The 22,791-nt window shown below is 39.0% G+C and overlaps 1 protein-coding gene across 1 annotated transcript; it reads right to left on the bottom strand.

Annotated features, from left to right (window-relative positions):
- Nucleotides 1-555: 555 nt before the first annotated feature.
- Nucleotides 556-18,874, bottom strand: LOC128695302 (glutamate receptor ionotropic, kainate 2-like). Its single transcript, XM_070095346.1, has 12 exons — nucleotides 18,747-18,874; nucleotides 18,113-18,286; nucleotides 17,368-17,645; nucleotides 16,923-17,045; nucleotides 12,039-12,204; nucleotides 11,473-11,711; nucleotides 11,071-11,255; nucleotides 9,197-9,433; nucleotides 8,767-8,945; nucleotides 8,068-8,230; nucleotides 4,005-4,135; nucleotides 556-1,042 (listed from the first exon to the last, which is right to left on the bottom strand). Exons 1-12 carry the CDS (start codon nucleotides 18,872-18,874, stop codon nucleotides 556-558), a joined length of 2,490 nt encoding a protein of 829 aa, XP_069951447.1.
- Between the last annotated feature and the right edge of the window lie 3,917 nt (nucleotides 18,875-22,791).

Genomic DNA, 22,791 nt, shown 5'->3' with positions numbered 1-22,791 from the left:
CCAGGAATTAAAATGCTTCATTTATCTCATTTTTTTCATTTATTTCAATAAATAGTTAAAAAAAATTACTGTATGACAGTGGTTTCAAAAGGACAATTATCTAGCTATTTTTATTTAAGGAATCACTACATCATTATTATCAGAACATTATTAACTCTGTTGAATAGTTTCCAAATCCTTTAACAATGGAGCAACTTAGTGTATTTTCCAGCTTATTTAACTATTTTTTTTTACCTTTATTAAATCCGTGAATTGCAGAACAATGATATGACAGATGATTTTCCCTTGTTAAAGTCTTACAGTTGTTTAGTAAATAGAAGGAAGGAAGAGGTAGCGCCAATTCCCTGGAACAAGAGTCCTTCACCAGCAACAAGGCACCATTCAGAGCTAAATTATAAATGTTGAATGTTTCTCGTGTCACATTATTTCTACTGGAACTAGAAAGCTAGGTCACTTAGCAAGCCAGGTCACGTGAATTCGTAAGGTATATCACATGAACCAGCAAGCCAGGTCACGTAAACTAGCAAGCCAAATCACATAAAGTTATCGTAGTCATTAATGATAGCCGTATCCATATCCAGGAGTCATAATATCACTAATAGACATTTTTCCAGGAATGTTACGTCTGCAAAAGAGTAAATAATATTCAGTCATAATTTGCTGAGAGACGTGTTGCCAATAACAGTCTATGGTTTTTGGATTGTAACGAAGATGCAGTTTATGTGAGAGATGAGAAACAGGTGTCACGTTCCTCTGTTGTGCAGTGGTGGTAGATGAGGTCAGTTTTTTCTTAGGATATTGTGACGGCTTTTTGCGACACCGCTCAGTAACTCTTGCTTCGTCAATCCACTTATTTATGCATTTATAAACAGTTGAGACACCAATTTGATATTTCAGCGCAATGTCTCGTGCTGACATACCGCCCAGGTACAGCATTACAGCTTGGGTTCGCTCGGTCGTTGTCAGGCGCTTTGTCGAAGGTCTCCTCTGCATTGGACTTGTTCTGTCAAACTGAAATGTGATGCGTTTGTTTACTTTTGTGCTGCAGAAAGTAAGTTTATAACAAATGATTCAATTAACTTTTCATTAGCAAAGAAATTTATGCATATGTAATGGTTTTTCTTCTTCAAATATAAATCTTGTAAGGTATTGCTGTAATATGTACGGTTAAGAATGACCAGTCCTCTTTTGTCTGTTGTTGGGGTGGGAATGTTATAATCGGACTCATTTCTGAGTTTTTGGATGCAGCGGCAGGGTGACTAGAGTCCAAAGTGGCTGCAGTAATGAATCCTTGTAGGAAACAGTCGTAAAACTCAGAGTGGCCAAAGTGGTGGTTTTGGATCACCATATCTAACTTATATAAAGGTTGCTATAATCCTACGCCAGAAGACAGGATTTACTAGGCGACGCCAACACTCTTGTCTCCGATTATGGTTCGCTTAGACACACACACATAATGACTCTTTAAGGTCCCCCTCACATTGGGTATTGACACCACTTATCTCAAGCTGGTAGGGGCTTACCTGGAGTTTACCTGGAGAGGGTTTCGGGGGTCAACACCCCTGCGGCACTGTCTGAGACCACGCCTCATTTCTTGTGCCATATGTTTGTCAAAATTTCTAGGAATTAGTGAAGCTCACCTGAAACACGTGGGTGACCTTCTTGGTCGCGTAAGGAAAGCCGTAAGTGATAAGAAACTCGCGAGTTTCGACGTCGCTGCCTTATTTACAAATGTACAATTCGACCCAGACCTTCTAAGCAGGGTGAATACTGAAGATATAGAATTGTTTGTTTCTTGCCAAGTTTTTAAATTTCATTGGATTATATGTACGTTGAGAGAAATAAATTCAAGCAACTGTTCGGGATGGCCATGGGATAACCCCTTAGCTTATTTTTATGTGAAAGATTGAGAATTAAATCTTATCCTAGCACTATCCCCATATCAGTTACTTGGATGCAGTACTTGCATCTGAATAACATCCTCAACACCACGAGCACTCTGGAACCTATAAAGTTCACTCTAGAAATAGATAAAGACAACCACTACCGTATCTCGATTTGCTGCTTATCGAAGATGATAACAAGCTCTCGTTTATGTCGTGACAACCAGCTTACAAGAATAATTTGTTACATTTCTTCTCCCACCATCACAACAGAACTAGGAGACATGTTATATGCTTTTCAATTGATGTTTACAGGAATGAAAGTCTCCAATTCGTCGAGGAAGAGTGAATATACCCCACTCATACGTGAGACACTCATCCTCAACAAGGCAGACTTCAATCAGTTAGGACCTCGTCGATGTCCAGTAAGAACCTAATGAAAAAAAAGCATATCAACATTGTATATAATGTTTGTTAACAAAAGAGCCTACATTACCAATGTTGGTGAGCTTATGAACATTTTCGTGAAGAATCAACAGCCTGATGTAAAAGTCATGTTAGAAAACTTTCAAGATGACACAATTTACAAGAATGTTGCTGAAGTTGTTGGCTCTCAACCCCACCAATGACAATATCATTCCAAAACAAAAGAAAATTGACCACAAGCTGTGCACTATAATTAGGTTGGTATCTAAGGGTTGTCTGCCACATAGTATATATAGCTACTCGACAGAGTTAAAAAATAATGAAACGAACTCATCACAGGCATCGATTCTATTTTGATGAACCTGTTATATCAGCCAAATGTCCACTAACAGAATGAAGTTTGTGCCTTTACTGTCAAGAACAAAAGTAGATGATAATATTTTTCAGACCTAAAACCATAGGAAACTTCGTGGTCTTCCCCCAGTCCCCTCAAAAAAAAAAAAACTATTAATGTATAAGATAGTCATATACTGAGAGTTCCAGTCTAGCAGTACTTTTCTGAGAAAATCCACTACATCAACGGGTTTTCGTAGCAAAAATATATACGATGAATCAAGTTATTCTTACATATAAAATTTTAACTCACAGATACTCCAACGTCCTTAATAATTTACATACTTGTTGAAATTGAAAATACACAAAAACCATGAAAAGTGTTCCTAGAGACATTATTTAAAAAAATTGTGAGAGAGGATAACATCTCTTCGGCAATACAATTCCTGGCTCAGTTACATTCTTAATACTTCAAAACCTCTTCAATAGCTTTTATTTGTTCTTGTGCTCCACAAACAAAAATTTCCCACTAGTATATTAATAAATCTTCACCATCTCTTATGTTTAAGTTAATCACCACAGGTAAATTATTTTCAGTTTGTTTGGGGACAGCGTACCTTTCGATGACTGTGCTGTTTGGCAGACTGTGCGTCCTGGGACGACACTCAATAAACAATGCAGCAATATCCGTGGCGTGAAGCCTTTATAACCGGGAGGCAGCGAGCGCATTTCAAGTTACCAATAACATTAATCCGACTCGTGAAGGATTTTTAGTAGTGTGTGTGTGTGTGTGTGTGTGTGTGTGTGTGTGTGTGTGTGTGTGAGGGAAGCTTAATGTGTGTATGTGTGTGTGTGTGTATGTGTGTGTATGTGTGTGTACAAACGATTTAACTGACCACACTTGTTTACTGTATAAAACCGTCAAAAAATATTTTCAGCTACGTATCATAAATTCACTTTTTCCGTATCCATCCTTCATTACATTAACAGCATTCATGTAAGCTTAATGAGTTTGTGAATAGTACTAAAAAATCTATTACACTCTGCTACGTATAGTAATTTCATAAAACACACTAACGTGTTTATTACTTTTGAGAAAAAACATCATTCATGATAAGAAAAGATACTCTGTTTATCATCTTGTTGATTGTGTAGCATCATACACAACACCCACAACATCTAACAGTTTCATAAAGAATCTCATGTTGTCATTCTTGGCCCGAGGTCTGGTGATGCTGGGGAAGGTGGTTACTGAGGCGAGGAGCACCAGAGGTCAAGATTCTCCCCCAGTAGGGTGGAGTGGTTACTAAGGCGAGGAGCACCAGTGGGTGAGGTTCTCCCCTAGCCGGGGGAGGTGGTTACTGAGGCGAGGAGCACCAGTGGGCAAGGTTCTCCCCCAGCAGGGTGAGGAAGGCCACTCCTGTACCCAGCAGTAGCATGTAGAATGCTCCTTGCAGGTGATTCATTCCCAACACCACTCTGCTCTCCTCTTCCTGGAAATTTGAAATATAAATAAATTTTGTACAGGTGATCAATATATATATATATATATATATATATATATATATATATATATATATATATATATATATATATATATATATATATATATATATATATATATATATATATAAATATATATATATATATATATATATATATATATATATATATATATATATATATATATATATATATATATAAATATATATATATATATATATATATATATATATATATATATATATATATATATATATGTATATATATGTATATATATATATATATATATATATATATATATATATATATATATATATATATATATATATATATAAATATGAGGCGACTAAAATGCCGGGAGCAATGGGCTAGTAATCCCTTCTCCTGTAGACATTTACTAAAAAAGAGAAGAAGAAAAACTTTATAAAACTGGGATGCTTAAATGTGCGTGGATGTAGTGCGGATGACTAGAAACAGATGATTGCTGATGTTATGAATGAAAAGAAGTTGGATGTCCTGGCCCTAAGCGAAACAACGCTGAAGGGGGTAGGGGAGTTTCAGTGGGGGGAAATAAATGGGATTAAATCTGGAGTATCTGAGAGAGTTAGAGCAAAGGAAGGGGTAGCAGTAATGTTAAATGATCAGTTATGGAAGGAGAAAAGAGAATATGAATGTGTAAATTCAAGAATTATGTGGATTAAAGTAAAGGTTGGATGCGAAAAGTGGGTTATAATAAGCGTGTATGCACCTGGAGAAGAGAGGAATGTAGAGGAGAGAGAGAGATTTTGGGAGATGTTAAGTGAATGTATAGGAGCCTTTGAACCAAGTGAGAGAGTAATTGTGGTAGGGGACCTGAATGCTAAAGTAGGAGAAACTTTTAGAGAGGGTGTGGTAAGTAAGTTTCGGGTGCCAGGTGTAAATGATAATGGGAGCCCTTTGATTGAACTTTGTATAGAAAGGGGTTTAGTTATAGGTAATACATATTTTAAGAAAAAGAGGATAAATAAGTATACAAGATATGATGTAGGGCGAAATGACAGTAGTTTGTTGGATTATGTATTGGTAGATAAAAGACTGTTGAGTAGACTTCAGGATGTACATGTTTATAGAGGGGCCACAGATATATCAGATCACTTTCTAGTTGTAGCTACACTGAGAATAAAAGGTAGATGGGATACAAGGAGAATAGAAGCATCAGGGAAGAGAGAGGTGAAGGTTTATAAACTAAAAGAGGAGGCAGTTAGGGTAAGATATAAACAGCTATTGGAGGATAGATGGGCTAATGAGAGCATAGGCAATGGGATCGAAGAGGTATGGGGTAGGTTTAAAAATGTAGTGTTAGAGTGTTCAGCAGAAGTTTGTGGTTACAGGAAAGTGGGTGCGGGAGGGAAGAGGAGCGATTGGTGGAATGATGATGTAAAGAGAGTAGTAAGGGAGAAAAAGTTAGCATATGAGAAGTTTTTACAAAGTAAAAGTGATGCAAGGAGGGAAGAGTATATGGAGAAAAAGAGAGAGGTTAAGAGAGTGGTGAAGCAATGTAAAAAGAGAGCAAATGAGAGAGTGGGTGAGATGTTATCAACAAATTTTGTTGAAAATAAGAAAAAGTTTTGGAGTGAGATTAACAAGTTAAGAAAGCCTAGAAAACAAATGGATTTGTCAGTTAAAAATAGGAGAGGAGAGTTATTAAATGGAGAGTTAGAGGTATTGGGAAGATGGAGGGAATATTTTGAGGAATTGTTAAATGTTGATGAAGATAGGGAAGCTGTGATTTCGTGTATAGGACAAGGAGGAATAACATCTTGTAGGAGTGAGGAAGAGCCAGTTGTGAGTGTGGGGGAAGTTCGTGAGGCAGTAGGTAAAATGAAAGGGGGTAAGGCAGCCGGGATTGATGGGATAAAGATAGAAATGTTAAAAGCAGGTGGGGATATAGTTTTGGAGTGGTTGGTGCAATTATTTAATAAATGTATGGAAGAGGGTAAGGTACCTAGGGATTGGCAGAGAGCATGCATAGTTCCTTTGTATAAAGGCAAAGGGGATAAAAGAGAGTGCAAAAATTATAGGGGGATAAGTCTGCTGAGTATACCTGGTAAAGTGTATGGTAGAGTTATTATTGAAAGAATTAAGAGTAAGACGGAGAATAGGATAGCAGATGAACAAGGAGGCTTTAGGAAAGGTAGGGGGTGTGTGGACCAGGTGTTTACAGTGAAACATATAAGTGAACAGTATTTAGATAAGGCTAAAGAGGTCTTTGTGGCATTTATGGATTTGGAAAAGGTGTATGACAGGGTGGATAGGGGGGCAATGTGGCAGATGTTGCAAGTGTATGGTGTAGGAGGTAGGTTACTGAAAGCAGTGAAGAGTTTTTACGAGGATAGTGAGGCTCAAGTTAGAGTATGTAGGAAAGAGGGAAATTATTTCCCAGTAAAAGTAGGCCTTAGACAAGGATGTGTGATGTCACCGTGGTTGTTTAATATATTTATAGATGGGGTTGTAAGAGAAGTAAATGCGAGGGTCTTGGCAAGAGGCGTGGAGTTAAAAGATAAAGAATCACACACAAAGTGGGAGTTGTCACAGCTGCTCTTTGCTGATGACACTGTGCTCTTGGGAGATTCTGAAGAGAAGTTGCAGAGATTGGTGGATGAATTTGGAAGGGTGTGCAAAAGAAGAAAATTAAAGGTGAATACAGGAAAGAGTAAGGTTATGAGGATAACAAAAAGATTAGGTGATGAAAGATTGAATATCAGATTGGAGGGAGAGAGTATGGAGGAGGTGAATGTATTCAGATATTTGGGAGTGGACGTGTCAGCGGATGGGTCTATGAAAGATGAGGTGAATCATAGAATTGATGAGGGGAAAAGAGTGAGTGGTGCACTTAGGAGTCTGTGGAGACAAAGAACTTTGTCCTTGGAGGCAAAGAGGGGAATGTATGAGAGTATAGTTTTACCAACGCTCTTATATGGGTGTGAAGCATGGGTGATGAATGTTGCAGCGAGGAGAAGGCTGGAGGCAGTGGAGATGTCATGTCTGAGGGCAATGTGTGGTGTGAATATAATGCAGAGAATTCGTAGTTTGGAAGTTAGGAGGAGGTGCGGATTACCAAAACTGTTGTCCAGAGGGCTGAGGAAGGGTTGTTGAGGTGGTTCGGACATGTAGAGAGAATGGAGCGAAACAGAATGACTTCAAGAGTGTATCAGTCTGTAGTGGAAGGAAGGCGGGGTAGGGGTCGGCCTAGGAAAGGTTGGAGAGAGGGGGTAAAGGAGGTTTTGTGTGCGAGGGGCTTGGACTTCCAGCAGGCATGCGTGAGCGTGTTTGATAGGAGTGAATGGAGACAAATGGTTTTTAATACTTGACGTGCTGTTGGAGTGTGAGCAAAGTAACATTTATGAAGGGGTTCAGGGAAACCGGCAGGCCGGACTTGAGTCCTGGAGATGGGAAGTACAGTGCCTGCACTCTGAAGGAGGGGTGTTAATGTTGCAGTTTAAAAACTGTAGTGTAAAGCACCCTTCTGGCAAGACAGTGATGGAGTGAATGATGGTGAAAGTTTTTCTTTTTCGGGCCACCCTGCCTTGGTGGGAATCGGCCAGTGTGATAAATAAATATATATATATATATATATATATATATATATATATATATATATATATATATATATATATATATATATATATATATATATATATATATATATATATATATATATATATATATATACATTATTATTATGTATATATCAAAGATTCAGTCATATTCGATATGATGTAAAAGGCTTATCATTTTAAATATTGATATCTGGCCATTATCTAGGCATTTTTCCATACATTAGATTAAAGGACCGGGATTGAAACCTAGGTTCTGACATTATTATTATTATTATAATTACTATTACTGTTACTATTATTACTATTAAGTGTGAGGTGCTCACATATGGAGTAGTGCTCGTGATAGCTTGTTGATTGAGTGCTGCAGCTGCTTTGTTTTCTCTTACACGTTGTTCAAACACTTCTTTCATGAGGCGGCTGACAATTCCAGCGTCTTGCAGTCGAACCATCAACTGCATGAATCTGTTGTAAAATGGAGCACCTTTCCTAAAGTGAAAAAAGTCAGAAAGTATAGAGATTATTATTATTTATGATCATAATATTGTTGCAACATTGAAATGCTGAGTAAGATCCCAGTTTGGGGATCCAATTAGTCATAGTTCAGAGAGAGAGACAGAGAGAGAGAGAGAGAGAGAGAGAGAGAGAGAGAGAGAGAGAGAGAGAGAGAGAGAGAGAGAGAGAGAGAGAGAGAGAGAGAGAGAGAGAGAGAGAGAGAGAGAGAGAGAGAATGTTTTCGAATTTTGCGTAATTTTCGTCAGGAGAAAAGAAAAAGTGTCTCCTGCCACTGGTCTTAATCTTATTGATGCCTCGCAGAAGCATCTCCTTTAAATGCCAGTGAATTATGTTAACTGCAAACCAGTTGTTGCATAATTAGACCAGCCTTAAATAAGTACACCTAATGTGTGATTTCATAATATTATTAATGTGTGATTTCATATTATTTTCAGTACATTTAAAATTGCATAAGAATAATACCCGTTAAATAATCCCTTAAGGTTCAAGAATATTAACATTATACCTGCCTGAAACCCCATCCAAATCCAGCTAATATCTGAATCACTCCGTGGCCGAGGTAGTAGGGTGTTTGGCCATAAATGTCACTGTACAGGGAGTCGATGGTCATCTTCGTACCATGTTTGATGCTCATAAACGAGTAGCCTCCTGCTTTCACCTTCTCCAGTCCCTTCGTCACCGTCACTCTCTTGTAGCCATGGAATAAACATACGTAGTGACATGCAATTATCAGTACTAGATAGGGTAGCTTTTTTGTAATTGACAACAACTTGTGAATATAGAATTCTGAGTAGATTCAAATGTGCTACTGTAGACAGTATTGCAGTACAAGATGCAAATAGGCAGAATTCATTGGGGATTATAGTAAAAATTAATACCAGTAAATCTTGTTTTGCAACTTGCGTCTTTTTTCATTTAATAATAAATTTGCATACTGACCTCCATTCCCTTGTATAATTTTTGTATTTGAGGGTCGGTATGCTCTAGGAAATAGAGCAACACAGCTCCATTTAACACCCAGGATTCAATGCCCCACTTCCAGTTGTTCAGAGTCACCAGGTCCTCGTAAGTTTCCGGAGGTTTAGTTTTCTCCTGGACTGACAGATGAGCGACTAGTGAGGAGCTGTAACCTGTGCTTATGACCAGACAGAACATCAACCACGCGCCCACCAACACCTGGAAAAGTAGAAGCAAGAACTACATCTCAAGGATATGACCAGACAGAACAACAACGCGCCCACCAACACCTGGAAAAGTAGAAGCAAGAATTACATCTCTTGGTTATGACCAGACAGAACATCAACCACGCGCCCACCAACACCTGGAAAAGTAGAAGCAAGAACTACATCTCGTGGTTATGACCAGACAGAACGTCAACCACGCGCCCACCATCACCTGGAAAAGTAGAAGCAAGAATTACATCTCGTGGTTATGACCAGACAGAACATCAACCACGCGCCCACCAACACCTGGAAAAGTAGAAGCAAGAATTACATCTCGTGGTTATGACCAGACAGAACATCAGCCACGCGCTCACCAACACCTGGAAAAGTAGAAGCAAGAACTACATCTCGTGGTTATGACCAGACAGAACGTCAACCACGCGCCCACCATCACCTGGAAAAGTAGAAGCAAGAATTACATCTCGTGGTTATGACCAGACAGAACATCAACCACGCGCCCACCAACACCTGGAAAAGTAGAAGCAAGAATTACATCTCTTGGTTATGACCAGACAGAACATCAACCACGCGCCCACCAACACCTGGAAAAGTAGAAGCAAGAACTACATCTCGTGGTTATGACCAGACAGAACATCAATCATGCGCCCTCCAACACCTGGAAAAGTAGAAGTAAGAACTACATCTCGTGGTTATGACCAGACAGAACATCAACCACGCGCCCTCCAACACCTGGAAAAGTAGAAGTAAGAACTACATCTCGTGGTTATGACCAGACAGACCATCTAGAAGTGATATTAATTTTATTAATATTCGCAATAACACAACTAATGGAATCGGAAATTTTACACATTTTCACCTTCAAAAGAAACACAAGCGTTAGAAAATATCGGTACAGTGAGCAGTTGTGCTGAGCTGCAGCTCAGGGCTCATCTACTAATTAGTTAGACGGGTTTAAGTAGTTTAAACACCATTTTCTTGGACTGACGCGTTAGTCTCCATGTTAGGGTTCACTTCTAGCTCCTGAGACTTCAACTACAGCTCACTGGCCTCTTGAGGAAGTTTAAGTTCCAGGCATGTTGAATAACATGAGATTATCAAGGATGGTTAATGCCTCTTTCGGTAATTCAATGCTCGAAATTCATTTATATAAAAAATAAAGCAAAATCCTTAGGATTGTTATAAAGAGGGAATGAGTATTGCACAGTAAGTTGTCTAAGTCTTTTTTCAATTATGAAAATTTTCTTCCTTTTATGTAGTAACTTAACAAAGTAGCCTGAAGATCAATGTTTCACTAAGATCTAGCTTAGAAAGACCCAACATAAAATGCATGTAAACAGATGATTAATTGAATAATTCATTATTTTACAGGGGAGTTATGACCCCTAAATTCACCATACTGATCCTTCCTCTCAGCAGCAGGAATTTGTCTGGAAGATTTGGCTGAGTAAATAACTAGAAATAAACCTTCAGAGTTGCCTCTGGGAATTTAAATTTGTTGGATGGTTATTGGGTTTTGTAACTAATATTTCACCAGAAGAAGAGTAAATATAATATACTTAAAACGTAGAACAGATGTGCGTTAAGTAAGACATTAGAAATAACTTCACTGACAAAGCTGGACAACTTTACTTTTTCTGCTTTGTTGACGGAAGGGTCTGAGGGCAGGTTGGCCAGGAGTGCGCCCCAGCCATACAGAAGGATGGTGATGAAGTTGACTGTGTGTGTACCTGTGACCCAACACCATACCTTCTGCAGCAACCACAGGATCCCGCTCCACAACACCATACTCAGCAACAACGTCAGCCATAGTTCTCCTGAAGAAGTAATTGGATATTATATCATGTAGGAGTGTTGTAAATAGTACTACTGTCATAGAGAAAACTACCCATTATTCTCTGTTCATTTGTATCCTGTGTGCATTCGTCTAATTCTTAGCTTTATACGTATATAAAAAAATATGCTAGTAAACACAGCTGATGTAGGGAATCATTCTTATTATGTGAGTAACTAAGTATATTACAAACTACTTACCTGTAAAAGGTTTAGAGAGCGAGAGAAGTTGTGGCGAGATAGTTGGCTTTAAAGACACGATGGCCAGCGGGTCAGCTTCAATTACCCACAAGAATTCCATGGCTGGGATCCGTTCAGCAAGCGGTCCCATTGATCCACCCATGTCTGCCTCTTCCCGCTGCAGTTGTCCCGTGATGCCAGTGAACCGGCCATTCTTCTGCATGCCATATTGTCTCTCTGGAGCCTCATGAATCTGAAAACTTGTGAGTAAGGAGAACAAATGACAGCATGTAGATATAGTTAGCTTTTAAACATATAGAATTGGATCAGAATATTTGACTTTATTGACAACGAATGCACAGAAATAAAACACTTTAAATGTCTTATTCACGGTGGAAGCGCTAAATCCCTAAGAGTCATACAGCACCATCCACAAAATATATCAGATGGATACTTCTTTAAATAATATCTTTCTAAACATATTTTCAGCCTCAATTCCTTTTCATTTAAAATAATTTACGGTACCTTTTTTCTTACAGTTGACTCAACTGACACACAATTAACACGAAAGAAACAGAGAAATCTACCTCGTGTTGAGTGTTTTAGCGAATAAAGACAGAAGTCTAGCATCAAGACAATCCTTGAGTGACACTGTACTTCCTTGTTCACTATTTTCTAGGGTGTAATCCATGAAGGGGAAGTACAGAACGGTTGACATCTTCAGGTTTTTGCCCCAGAAGTTATGAAATTGCTCTGGTAAAGAAATATAATTTGCAAGTTATGTGTAATAATATCATAAATTACTATTATTATTTTGAGTGATGATTGCTAGTAGAATTGCAGTAAATCAACCATTCAAATCATTATGAAGCTGTGTGTAGTCTGTGGTCAGTCAAACAAACGGGCTTCCACATGGATAAATTGTCATTTTTGTGGAAATTGGTGTCACGCTCCTTGTGCAGATATCCCAGAACTAGCTACAAGCAGTATTAAAACAGAGAAGTGCTTTTGGGTATGCCCAAATGAGGAAAATCTGTGGACTAAAATCACAAGGGTATTAAAAGAGGATAACATCAAAGCTGCTTTCATAGAAAACCTGGAAGCTTTCTACAACAGATGGGAACATAAAAAGTCTGGGCTGAATGGTACTGCCCTTGATACTGGCCATGTAGTCACAAACTGTAAGGCTGGAGGTGATGTCCTGGTAGTCAGTAAATGTGGGGCTGATAGTGCTGTCCTGGGAGACAGTAATGGTGAAGCTGTAGGTGCTGTCCTGGGAGACAGAAATGGTGAAGCTGGAGATACTGTCCTGGGAGACAGTAATGGTGAAGCTGGAGATTTTGTCCAGGTAGTCGGGAATTATACGCAGGAAGGAATACATATAAATGACCTCATAGAGGACAGGAGCCATAGTAGGGAAACAAGTGTAGTCAAAGACAAGATAAAACCAATATTGCAAACTAGAAATACCGCAGGAAATAGCAAACAAGAGGACTCCAATAGCAATAGTGAGGATAAATTACCAAAAACAACTGGTGGGAGCTCCATTGTTGGTGCTAGGGAGGATAGGAGTAAGACAGGGAAACATGCACCAACAGGGAATACAGTCACAGAAACCCAAGGCAAACGGAAACCAAGCCTGTGCACATACTATGCACTTGGTATCTGCTGGCATGGGAAATCTGGAAAAACAGATGGGACATGCAACTATGACCACCCTAGAAAATGTCATGCCCATATGACAACAGGAAAATGCAAACTCCCTTCCTGTAAGCTTTTTCACCCTGAAATGTGTACCTCTTCAGTACAGGAAAGACTGTGCTATAACTTCAATTGCCAGGCATACCATCTAAAGGGGACAAAAAGATACAAAACATCCAGGCCATGGGAAAACCTGGGTAGCCACAGCCACTCAAGAGGGAGAGGTTTTTTAGTGCCAGGAAGGAAAAAAAACTGGCAGGAAATGGCAGAAATCGTACACCAAATCCAGTCATTCCTGGAGTGGAACCACAGTCGATGGCCTCCACTCCAAACCAACAGATACAGATACTAATGCCGGAAAAAAAATCCCCCCCCAGTACCAACAATACCACCAGTCCGATAACATTCTTCTTTGCAAATATACAGGGTCTAAAGCCAGCAACAAACAACAAAATACCTTTCATCCGTGGACTGCTTGCAGAGGCAAAGGCAATGTTCGCGGCTTTCACTGAGACCCACATAAAGGATCACTTGGACAATGAAATATGGATCCCAGGTTACAACCTATACAGATGTGACAGAGTGAACAGGCAAAAGGGGGGGGGGTTGGCCTGTACATTGCAGAGTCACTTGTTTGCACAGAACTGCTTAATGCCTCAAATGACGTAGTGGAAGTTTTAGCAGTAAAGGTCGAGAACCAAAACCTAGTCATTGTGGTAGTCTACAAGCCTCCGGATGCAACATCCCAGCAATTCCAGGAACAGCTGTTAAAAATTGACCACTGTCTGGAAAATCTTCCAGCTCCTGCACCCAACATCTTGCTCCTGGGGGATTTCAACTTAAGGCACCTAAAATGGAGGAATATAGCAAATAATATTGTTGCAGTAATAACACCAGGAGGCAGCTCTGATGAAAACTCACACTCACACGAGCTTTTAAATCTCTGCACAAAATTCAATTTAAACCAGCAAATAATAGAGCCTACTAGACTGGAGAATACACTAGACCTCATCTTCACTAACAATGATGATCTGATAAGAAATGTCACCATATCAAAAACAATATACTCAGATCACAACATAATTGAGGTTCAGACATGTATGCGTGGAGCCCCAGACCGACAAAATGAGACTAGTCACGAGGGAGCATTCACCAAATTCAACTTCAATAACAAAAACATAAAGTGGGACCAAGTAAACCAAGTCCTAACCGATATAAGCTGGGAAGATATACTAAGCAACACAGACCCAAACTTATGCCTAGAACAGATTAACTCGGTGGCACTCGATGTATGCACAAGGCTTATTCCTCTAAGAAAAAGGAGGAGTAGATGTAAAATAGAAAGAGACAGGCGCTCCCTTTACAGGCGACGGAAAAGAATAACAGAGCGGCTAAAAGAGGTCAATATATCTGAAATGCGCAGGGAGACACTGGTCAGAGAAATAGCAAGCATCGAACTTAAGCTAAAAGAATCCTTTAGGAGTCAGGAATCGCGGGAAGAACTAAAAGCCATAAATGAAATCGAAAGAAACCCAAAGTATTTCTTCTCCTATGCCAAATCAAAATCGAGAACAACGTCCAGTATTGGGCCCCTACTTAAACAAGATGGGTCTTACACAGATGACAACAAGGAAATGAGTGAGCTACTCAAGTCCCAATATGACTCAGTTTTTAGCAAGCCGCTAACCAGACTGAGAGTCGAAGATCAAAATGAATTTTTTATGAGAGAGCCACAAAATTTGATTAACACAAGCCTATCCGATGTTATCCTGACGCCAAATGACTTCGAACAGGCGATAAATGACATGCCCATGCACTCTGCCCCAGGGCCAGACTCATGGAACTCTGTGTTCATCAAGAACTGCAAGAAGCCCCTATCACGAGCCTTTTCCATCCTATGGAGAGGGAGCATGGACATGGGGGTCGTCCCTCAGTTACTAAAAACAACAGACATAACCCCACTCCACAAAGGGGGCAGTAAAGCAACAGCAAAGAACTACAGACCAATAGCACTAACATCCCATATCATAAAAATCTTTGAAAGGGTCCTAAGAAGCAAGATCACCACCCATCTAGAAACCCATCAGTTACACAACCCAGGGCAACATGGGTTTAGAACAGGTCGCTCCTGTCTGTCTCAACTACTGGATCACTACGACAAGGTCCTAAATGCACTAGAAGACAAAAAGAATGCAGATGTAATATATACAGACTTTGCAAAAGCCTTCGACAAGTGTGACCATGGCGTAATAGCGCACAAAATGCGCGCTAAAGGAATAACAGGAAAAGTCGGTCGATGGATCTATAATTTCCTCACTAACAGAACACAGAGAGTAGTCGTCAACAGAGTAAAGTCCGAGGCAGCTACGGTGAAAAGCTCTGTTCCACAAGGCACAGTACTAGCTCCCATCTTGTTCCTCATCCTCATATCCGACATAGACAAGGATGTCAGCCACAGCACCGTGTCTTCCTTTGCAGATGACACCCGAATCTGCATGACAGTGTCTTCCATTGCAGACACTGCAAGGCTCCAGGCGGACATCAACCAAATCTTTCAGTGGGCTGCAGAAAACAATATGAAGTTCAACGATGAGAAATTTCAATTACTCAGATATGGTAAACATGAGGAAATTAAATCTTCATCAGAGTACAAAACAAATTCTGGCCACAAAATAGAGCGAAACACCAACGTCAAAGACCTGGGAGTGATTATGTCGGAGGATCTCACCTTCAAGGACCATAACATTGTATCAATCGCATCTGCTAGAAAAATGACAGGATGGATAATGAGAACCTTCAAAACTAGGGAGGCCAAGCCCATGATGACACTCTTCAGGTCACTTGTTCTATCTAGGCTGGAATATTGCTGCACTCTAACAGCACCTTTCAAGGCAGGTGAAATTGCCGACCTAGAAAATGTACAGAGAACTTTCACGGCGCGCATAACGGAGATAAAACACCTCAATTACTGGGAGCGCTTGAGGTTTCTAAACCTGTATTCCCTGGAACGCAGGAGGGAGAGATACATGATTATATACACCTGGAAAATCCCAGAGGGACTAGTACCGAACTTGCACACGAAAATCACTCACTACGAAAGCAAAAGACTTGGCAGACGATGCACCATCCCCCCAATGAAAAGCAGGGGTGTCACTAGCACGTTAAGAGACCATACAATAAGTGTCAGGGGCCCGAGACTGTTCAACTGCCTCCCAGCACACATAAGGGGGATTACCAACAGACCCCTGGCAGTCTTCAAGCTGGCACTGGACAAGCACCTAAAGTCAGTTCCTGATCAGCCGGGCTGTGGCTCGTACGTTGGTTTGCGTGCAGCCAGCAGCAACAGCCTGGTTGATCAGGCGCTGATCCACCAGGAGGCCTGGTCACAGACCGGGCCGCGGGGGCGTTGACCCCCGAAACTCTCTCCAGGTAAACTCTCCAGGTTTTAATTATATAAGTTCGTTTCGTAATGTGTATATGTGTTGTTAGATGTGTATGTGTGCTGTTAGATGTGTGTGTGTGTTGTTAGTTGTGTATGTGTGTTGATAGATGTTGTTAGAGTGAATGTTGTTAGGGAAATGTGTGTGAATATTCTAGTAAAAATAGTATTTTAGCATTGAAATAGATTCTTTCTCTTAGTGTATACAATATATTTGAGAGATTAATTTTCTCACAACGTTAGGGAATAAAATATTCCTTTTAGTGAGCTACATGACCATCGTGTAGTCGAGAGTCTTAAGTCTAAAATAAGCCAACCAGTTCGTGATTACCTTGAAATAAATCATCTTTGATTTGGGTGAATGATGTGAGGTTCCACAGGTGGAGGAGCTGGATGTCTGCCTCTCCTCTGTTACAGTACAAACACTTCCGGTACACCCACACACCTCCACTCGCTAGAGTACATGATTATACAGCTGATTAATATTTACTTTTTAATAAATATAAAGTATGTGAAGAAATTTTATTATCTATGGATATAAAACTAATTCTGTTTACACTTCATCAAGATCACAAGATTTTAATATTTTCAAGAATTAGATATAGACCAGATGCCCACATTATTGGGACTAGTTTTCGCTCTGGAAAAGAAATCCAAGTCACAACTGTATGACTCTCCGGCAGCAGAAATTTCACTTTTATTCAGGATGTTTTAAAAACACAAGAAGGAAAGACAGTCATGTTTTAGGGAAATAATGATATTAGACACATACTGACCTCGTGCAACTGGTTGTCTGTTACGTGAGTTAAGTAGTGTTGGTGGTGATGCGTGGAGAGTGAGGTCATTAAGAGTGATGCTGTGGACGGTGAGGTCATCAAGGGTGAGCTCATGAAGGGTGAGGTCATGGAGGGTGAGGTCATGGAGGGCCAAGTAGAGAACATGGACAGTGTTGTGGAAGCTATGGTGGAGAAGCACGTCCTTCACTTCAGTTCTCCTTCCCACCACAATCACCAGAGTCTCAGGTAACTTCCATAATTCAGCTTTCTCAAGAAACCTACAAAATATGGGATTTCAAGAGCATCAGTACGTCCTCTTTCACTTATATATGTCAAAACTTAATAATTATCCATACACTTAGCATTTATTTTCTTCAGTAGCATCAGTGACCGACGCATCACCTGCCAAATAGATTTAGAGACTTTACATTCTGCCTTTTTTTTAGGTACCGACTGAAAAAAGGTAAAAACAGAATACAATTTTGAAAGATAAAGTTATTATTGAAATATAAAATAGCATTTTTAAATAAAATAATAAGATTTAATTAGTCTGATATTGGATCAAGTCGAACCCAATAGTTATGTAATGTTCCAGACACGATATTGTGCTTTTTTTAATTTTTAATGAATAGGGAATTGCGAATCGCACGAGATATCAACAACAACAAGCCAGACAGTACAAGTTGTATTGTCCACTGAACCAGACAGCTGCAGCTCCAGATTTCAGTATCAGTTACAAAATTACCTTAAGACAGAATGAGTATTGTTGGTGTTGGTGAAGTCAAGGATGAGACCCCGGCAGGTAGTCTTAGAGTCGCCCCAGACACCCTGCTGGAGTTGGTCCTGGGCCAGCTGGTCCTGGGAATATTCCCAGCCTACCTCCACTAGCACGCCAGCCTCCACACTCTCACTCAGGCGTCTGAGAAACAGAGATATATATTATCTATCTATTGTGAAGACGCTTTACCTTCATCGTACCCAAGTTACGTTTGTCAGGAAACAGGAAAAGTGCTTCCTGACGCGGGTTTTATATGAGAGCCCACCGCTGGAGTTTTTGGTCATCTGACCGAGGCCTTCCGCTGGCTTACCAGTTCCCCGCTTTAAAAAATATGATTATAACACAATCGACATATCGTTAAAAAGAAAGGGGAGATTCTTTGTTATGTGACTTGTCTAACCTATTGACGACTCACGAGAATATACTAACAACAATGGTAAATCTATTCCAGTTTATTTTATGTGAGAATACGATAGATGAACATAAACATTCCAAGTTGGTATAGAAAATTTAATACAAAAATTTCACTGAAAAATTGCTAAAATCATTTAATAAATATTTTGAGGAAACTTAATTATCGATAAAGATTTAAATATTTCACCTGATTATGTTGGCGGTAATTAGTGAGTGTTGTGTAGTGGTGATGAGTACCAGGTGACAGCTGGTGAGATGGTGCTGTACCACTTGACTCACCATCACGCCCACCTGCTCCACCACCTGACCCACCATCACGCCCACCTGCTCCACGGTTCCGCCCACATCGTAGCTAGTTATTAACGCATTGTTGATCAGCGTTGATAACAACACTGTTTTGTAACCTTCAAATAACAATGTGTTTACCTAGAAGAAACAAAATATGTAAATGAATATATATATATATATATATATATATATATATATATATATATATATATATATATATATATATATATATATATATATATATATATATATATATATATATATATATATATATATATATATATATATATATATATATATATGCAATAAGATCACAGTAAACAGGTGATTTCAAAATATGCAAAACAACCACTCTGAAAGAATAGAGAAATTCCAATCGCTTTCGTGACTATTCACATTATCAAGGAACATAGTTCCTTGATAATTTGAGTAGTCACGAAAGCGCTTGGAATTTCTCTGTTCTTTCAGAGTGGTTGTTTTGCATATATATATATATATATATATATATATATATATATATATATATATATATATATATATATATATATATATATATATATATATATATATATATATATATATATATATATATACATATATATATATATATATATATATATATATATATATATATACATATATATATATATATACAAATATATATATATATATATATATATATAAAAATATATATATAAATAAATATATATATATATATATATATATATATATATATATATATATATATATATATATATATATATATATATATATATATATATATATATATATAGGGGTGGTAGGAAAAGAAAATATTCAAACAACTCCGGGGAGAACCTTGAGTTTTCCCTGAGGTACGTTTATTGTCTTCTCTGAGGATGAGGGTCCCCATTAAAGTTCTAGAGGTGATACCTCTGAATAATCAATCCAGATACGAAAAGATGAAGTTATGAGGACAAAATAAGGTACTTTATAATATTACACAGGGATGAAGAGAAAAGCTTAGTACAACAACTGGTAAATGTTTATTTACGTGTTGACCACAACACTAAAGGATTCTGTATTTCCTTCAGTAATAACATCATATAATATTTCTGAAATAAACATAATATTAAATAGCGTCCATCTCTTTGAAACGCCATGTGATACGAGAGACTGAAGCCATTTTTGGACGGTGAAATGGTGTACTTAAGTACACCGTGTTAATTAATGTTTGCAAACCAGGTCACTTGAACTCCCTGCGATCATGAAGAGTTGTACCGAGAACTAAGCTTCATAAAACTGCTATCTTATCAAACATATTCAATGCATTTTAGTAAACTTATTGAGAATCATGTGCATTGATACGTGTGTAAAGTTGTAAATAATATCTCAACATAATATCCAGAGAGATTTCTTGCCAGTAATATTTTACGGCATTCGGGCTGAAGCAGGATTGTAGTTTGTGAGACAGATGACGATCAGGTGTCATCTTCTGTTGTTGTGTTGCTGTAGATGTTGACTCCATCGCTTCCTGGGAGGGTTGAAGCAGATCTCTGTTGTATTTCATTTTTGCCTCTTCCTCAGTCCACTGAGTTATACATCTATACACACTGGAGACACTAATCTGAAACCTGAAAGACACGTCTCGTGCAGACACACCGCTCAGGTACAGCATCACGGCTCTCGTTCGCTCAGATGCTGAGAGTCGTTTTCCTGGGGGTCTCCTTCTCATGGGACTGACTTTGTCAAACTGAAATGTTATTATATATGAATTCATTTTGGTGCAGTGGAAAATAGTTAAATAATTGTTTTACCTCTGTTATATTATATAAAATTGTATATGAATAAGACACGTGTTTAACATATGGGATTTTTTTTTAAGTACACGATTCGTCAACCAGTGGCGAAACGTTTTCTCAATAAAGAATCTCAAATATTGCACTAGAGTTTCATTCTCATGCATATAACACGTTTTCATCTTCATAGCAGATATATGTCTGTGAAAGTAACCATCTTTTATGCTTGACAGTTTGACAAGACAACTTTGGGATTTTTCTGTCAAGCTGATTTTCTTTACTTTGTCAACATGCGAGTATTTACTTAGCCAATATATGTTTAATATTTATAGTAAGTCGCTAAATTCGTTAGGGCTATGAAGCGACTGGGACACATGAGGTAATCAAATTTTGTCCATCAGGTTTCATCAGTCAAGTTTGGTCAATCAGGTTTAATTACGAAATCTCCAGCAACATCACTCCTTTGCAATGATAGTTACCATCTTGAAGCTTCTTTCAAGAAAACCCTTTACAGTATTTTTGGTTATTTTACAATCTTACACTGGTGTCAGACGTGTAAATTTGTTGGTATTGGTATTAGTATTAGTAGAAGAAGTAATAGCAGTATTAATAATAATAGTAAAACTAGTAGGAGGTGTCAGTTGAAGAATGACACGACACACTGGCATGACTCTCGTCACCTGTGAGGTGTCAGTTGAAGAATGACACGACACACTTGCATGACTTTCGTCACCTGTGAGGTATCAGTTACATGAGGAAGTGATGTTCCATGTAGGTATTGTCACTGGTATTTACCCTGATCACTACTAACGAGGCAGAGGTGTAATAAGAGAAGCTCGTTCTTATTATTATAATCAAAAGAAAGCGCAAAACAATTGAAGCACAGTATTAGGATAGTTTACGGATGAAACGTTGATGTACGACTGGCTTCTCCAGTCCTAAAGAAGCCATTCGTGACAAAACGTTTCCTAATATGACTCACGAAATCGTAATGACACGATTGCAAACAATACAGTAGTACCTTGACACGAAAGTTTCTATTTGCGTACTTATGATACATAAGTTTTTCAGACAGTCTTATGATAAATTTTCACCATTTCTTATGCAGGATATGTAATTTTTTTCAACTTGTTTGAGGACAATGTACCTTAAGGTAGATGAGAACGCTGAGCGGTAGACTGTGCACCTTGTAGCGGCTCCCAATGAACAACGCGTCAGTCACCTGGATGTGAAGTATTTATACCCGGGAGGCAACAAGAGCATCTCAAGTTGCCACTAACATTGATGTGGGTTTGACTCATGCGGGATTTGAGTGATGTGTGTGTGTGTGTGTGTGTGTGTGTGTGTGTGTGTGTGTGTGTGTGTGTGTGAGTGTGTGTGTGTGTGTGTGTGTGTGTGAAGTCATTTATTGGAACACTCGTGCTTTCCTGGGTAATTTTCAAAGATATTTATGTTTATAGTATGTAATAAAAATTACTTTATCTGCATATGTTCTTCATTTCATTAATAGTATTTACGTCAAGGTAATGTATTCCAGCGTTATACTTAAAATTCTATAACATACACCTTCGTAAAGTAATTTTGTGATTCCCTTATTTCATATTAACAGGAAGAAACACTTCATCTTATTGGTTTTATCATCTTGTTGGTTTTATTATCTTGTTGGTTTTATCATCTTGTTGGTTTTATTATCTTGTTGGTTTTATTATCTTGTTGGTTTAACTACTTCCTACAAAATAACCTTCATATCTATACACATTTTCCTGACACTTTCACAGTGCATCATCGTGCTGACGTATCTAAATCCCCAGCACTGTCATTCTTGGCCCGAGGTCTGGTGATGCTGGGGAAGGTGGTTAGTGAGGGGAGGAGCACCAGTGGGCGACGTTCTCCCCCATCAGGGTGAGGAAGGCCACGCCTGGGAAAGTAGTTACTGAGGGGAGGAGCACCATTGGGCGACGATCTCCCCCAGCAGGGTGAGGAAGGCCACGCCTGGGAAGGTGGTTACTGAGGGGAGGAGCACCAGTGGGCGAGGTTCTCCCCCAGCAGGGTGAGGAAGGCCACGCCTGGGAAGGTGGTTACTGAGGGGAGGAGCACCAGTGGGCGAGGTTCTCCCCCAGCAGGGTGAGGAAGGCCACGCCTGTGAAGGTGGTTACTGAGGGGAGG

This window comes from Cherax quadricarinatus, chromosome 50, assembly GCF_038502225.1.
Source record: "Cherax quadricarinatus isolate ZL_2023a chromosome 50, ASM3850222v1, whole genome shotgun sequence".
NCBI lineage: Eukaryota > Metazoa > Arthropoda > Malacostraca > Decapoda > Parastacidae > Cherax > Cherax quadricarinatus.
The sequence above is the reverse complement of the archived record's forward strand: the minus strand, read 5'-3'. Positions and strand labels throughout refer to the sequence as shown.

What these genes read in the sequence shown, in the direction of transcription:
- LOC128695302 (XM_070095346.1), bottom strand. Translation starts at nt 18,874, where the DNA reads ATGGTGGGTCAGGTGGTGGAGCAGGTGGGCGTGATGGTGAGTCAAGTG. An exon ending in AATACTCATTCTGTCTTAAG is followed by an intron (nt 17,646 to 18,112) that starts GTAATTTTGTAA and finishes CATATTTTGTAG; the next exon opens with GTTTCTTGAGAAAGCTGAAT. An exon ending in TCACGAGCACTACTCCATAT is followed by an intron (nt 4,136 to 8,067) that starts GTGAGCACCTCA and finishes TCAAATTTCCAG; the next exon opens with GAAGAGGAGAGCAGAGTGGT.